Here is a 2,987-nt window from a genome sequence, read left to right as displayed (position 1 = left end):
AAATTTCCTCCTTACTTTGTACGTGGAGAGCAAGGAAGAGAAGAAAATTGGATATTTGCTCTTTAGGGGTATTTTAGTAATTTCACTTAGTTAGGAAAAATTCTGAAAATTCTTTGCTACATTTAGGAATTGATATAATTAGGAATGTTTAATTAAAATCATATTTTCAAATAACTTTTATGAAATATCGATAACATAAAGTAAATTAAATTTTTGAATAAAATAAGAACGTTCCGAAATTATTAAAAATTCGAAATAAACAGGATTTAAAAATGTAGTTTATGCTCGAATAAAAATTAAATTATAAAATCTGAAAAATAAATCGTGTAACGATATTAAAACTTAATCGCAATGAAACTTCGTTAATTAAAATAAAGTTCGAAATTAGGATTTTAAAACGATTTTAAACTAAATAAAAATAATTAATCGTAATTAATCGAGTTTTAAAAATTCGGGGTATTGCATTCTTACGCCCTTAGAAAAAGTTTCGTCCTCGAAACTTGAAAATTAAACGTATAAAATGATTGTTGAAAATCGAAAACATTCGATTAAAAGTATGATATTTATTTTAAAACCAAGATCTCACAATTTCATTCCAATTCCGACAATGTCTAGCTTTCATTCCACCATCTTCTTTAATGACTCCGCTTCAACTCGAGACCTAGAATCGAAGAGTAAAGAATACAAAAGGGGCAAAATTATATGTTGATCTTAATCGTCATTAAGGTCAATTATATTCCGCCATCGTCTTTTGTATCTCTACTTTACTTCATAAAATAGGATCGAGGAGCAAAGAACATAAAAAAAAAAAGGGCAAACTTGTTAGCGTAGACTAGGCTCCCATTTTTCTTTGTGAGATCCCGTTTGAAAATATTTTCTACCAAAAGTAGTAATGTTTTTAATACAAAATTATAATTCTGAAGATAGATATAATGAAAATAAATATTTACCTATCAATTATAATAGTCAAATAATTTGTAAAAGTCATTTGTTATAATAATCTCGTACTCTGAGCTCAGGAGAACTTCCATTGAAGACGACTTTCATACGTAACGATTAGTTATTACCAATACAATCATGTCAGCATAAACATAATCCATAAAGCATATCTTAAACACATAATTCTTTAATTGAAAATTTCATACATAAGCATAACATTCATATAACTAATGATGGTAATACATCTTAGTTAGATACTCGATTAGCGCATATTACTTTCAAAATTTCCATCATTTATTCTAAAATATTCTAGATGTTCGATCACACGATTTCAAAAGGTCATTATGCTTCATTCTTCATTCCATACTAGCGAAGTCGTCATTGTCATTTGCATCATCGTCTTTTCCCTGCATTAAAAACACTCTTCCATTCGAAGTTGGTCCACGTGGGGGATTACGGTTGAAATTTGTAGTGCCACCATTTCCTTTGTTTTCATCGTTTCTCCTATCACCTTGCTCTCTGTGTATTTGCGGACAATCTCTGATTTGGTGATCTTTGCTACCACATTTGAAGCAATCTCGCGTACCAATTCGACATTCTTTCTCAGTATGGTTCCATCTTCCACACTTGGCGCATCCACGATTCTTGTTAAAGTTTTGGTTTCCGTTATTCCCTCCTTGATAGCTGACATTGACATTTTGTTTCTTATTGTTCGGTTGATTTTCTTCGAAGCTCCCTTTTCGTTTTCCATATGTTTCTTCTCGAAGCTTGATAATTCTTTCGAGGTTAATTGCTCGATCGTACAACTCTTGGAAAGTGGAAATTCTAGAACTCGAAAGACGATCACGGATCTCAATGTTTAATCCTCCTTCAAATCGATTCATCCTTTGCCTATCAGTAGTCACCAGGTCAGGGGAAAATCGAGCAAGCTCATTGAATTTCACTGCATATTCTAGAACATTTTTCTTTCCTTGACTCAATTTGATAAATTCCGATTCCATTTGCATTTGCAGAGAATAGGAATAAAGTTGTTCCCGCATAGCTTCCGTCAGCTTTTCCCAACCAAAACCAGGCTCATTTTGGATTCCATTAACACTTTTCCACCACAGGTTGGCTTGTCCTTTCAAGTAAAAGACGGCGTAGTTGACCTTCCATTTCTCGGGGCATTGAGTTTCATCAAATAACTTCTCCATATCGCTAATCCATTCCTCAAATTCAGTAGGGTCTGGCTTGCCATCATACGTAGGGGGTTTATGAGAAGCGAACTTGTTGAACATGTTGGAGCATTCTTCTTGCTCTGACCTTGGCTTCTGACGATTTCCTTGCAGATGATCCGACATTATCAATCTCATTAAGTCCATTCGATTATCACTCGTTTCTCCTGGGGTGTCACCGAAAATGGGATCCTTGCGCAATTCTTCAATTCTTTCTTGCATTCCTTCCAGCGTTAATGCAGATTTGTGATTACCATTGCCATCGTTAACATCGTTATCGTTTCTAGTGCCGTCAATAGGAATATTTCCGCTTGAAGTCATCGCCGATCTGATCGCAAGGATACAACGCTTCAGATAATCTTTTCTTCTTGAAATTAGACTAAGAAAACATTCCCGTTGCGTTCCCCGTTCCTATCACTCACACTCATTTCATTTTAACTTAGCATGATTTTAACATATTCTTTTTACTTATTCCTTAAAATTCTTGCTTAAAACCTAATAAATTTTATTTCGTGCAAAACCCGTAAAGTTTAGCACTTATGGTCGCAGAACCTTGGCTCTGAATACCAAACTGTAACACCCCGACTTCATTATCTTTATTCCATTATTACTAGTGATACAAGATTATCTTTATTAAACATCGATCGTGAATTTGATGGTTGCATCCTCACTCTAAGGCATCCCATGATCTTTTTCGTACCTAAAACAAAAGCAACATCGTGAGCCGAGGCCCAGTAACATACTACCCTAACAACGTAAATTCATTTCAATTCATTTAACTTAATTTGCAAACAGGGTGAATAGAATATAGTAAATCACTTTCACAAAAGCATA

General features: G+C 34.0%; 1 protein-coding gene across 1 annotated transcript; it reads right to left on the bottom strand.

Annotated features, from left to right (window-relative positions):
* Positions 1-1,295: 1,295 nt before the first annotated feature.
* Positions 1,296-2,474, bottom strand: LOC110779532 (uncharacterized). The gene has a single exon (XM_021984028.2). It carries the CDS (start codon positions 2,472-2,474, stop codon positions 1,296-1,298), a length of 1,179 nt encoding a protein of 392 aa, XP_021839720.2.
* Positions 2,475-2,987: the final 513 nt, after the last annotated feature.

Source organism: Spinacia oleracea, chromosome 4 (assembly GCF_020520425.1).
Source record: "Spinacia oleracea cultivar Varoflay chromosome 4, BTI_SOV_V1, whole genome shotgun sequence".
Taxonomy (NCBI): Eukaryota; Viridiplantae; Streptophyta; class Magnoliopsida; order Caryophyllales; family Amaranthaceae; genus Spinacia; species Spinacia oleracea.
This window is presented reverse-complemented; position numbering and strand designations above follow the sequence as displayed.

Coding starts and splice junctions, on each gene's coding strand:
- LOC110779532 (XM_021984028.2), bottom strand. CDS start 2,474: ATGACTTCAAGCGGAAATATTCCTATTGACGGCACTAGAAACGATAAC.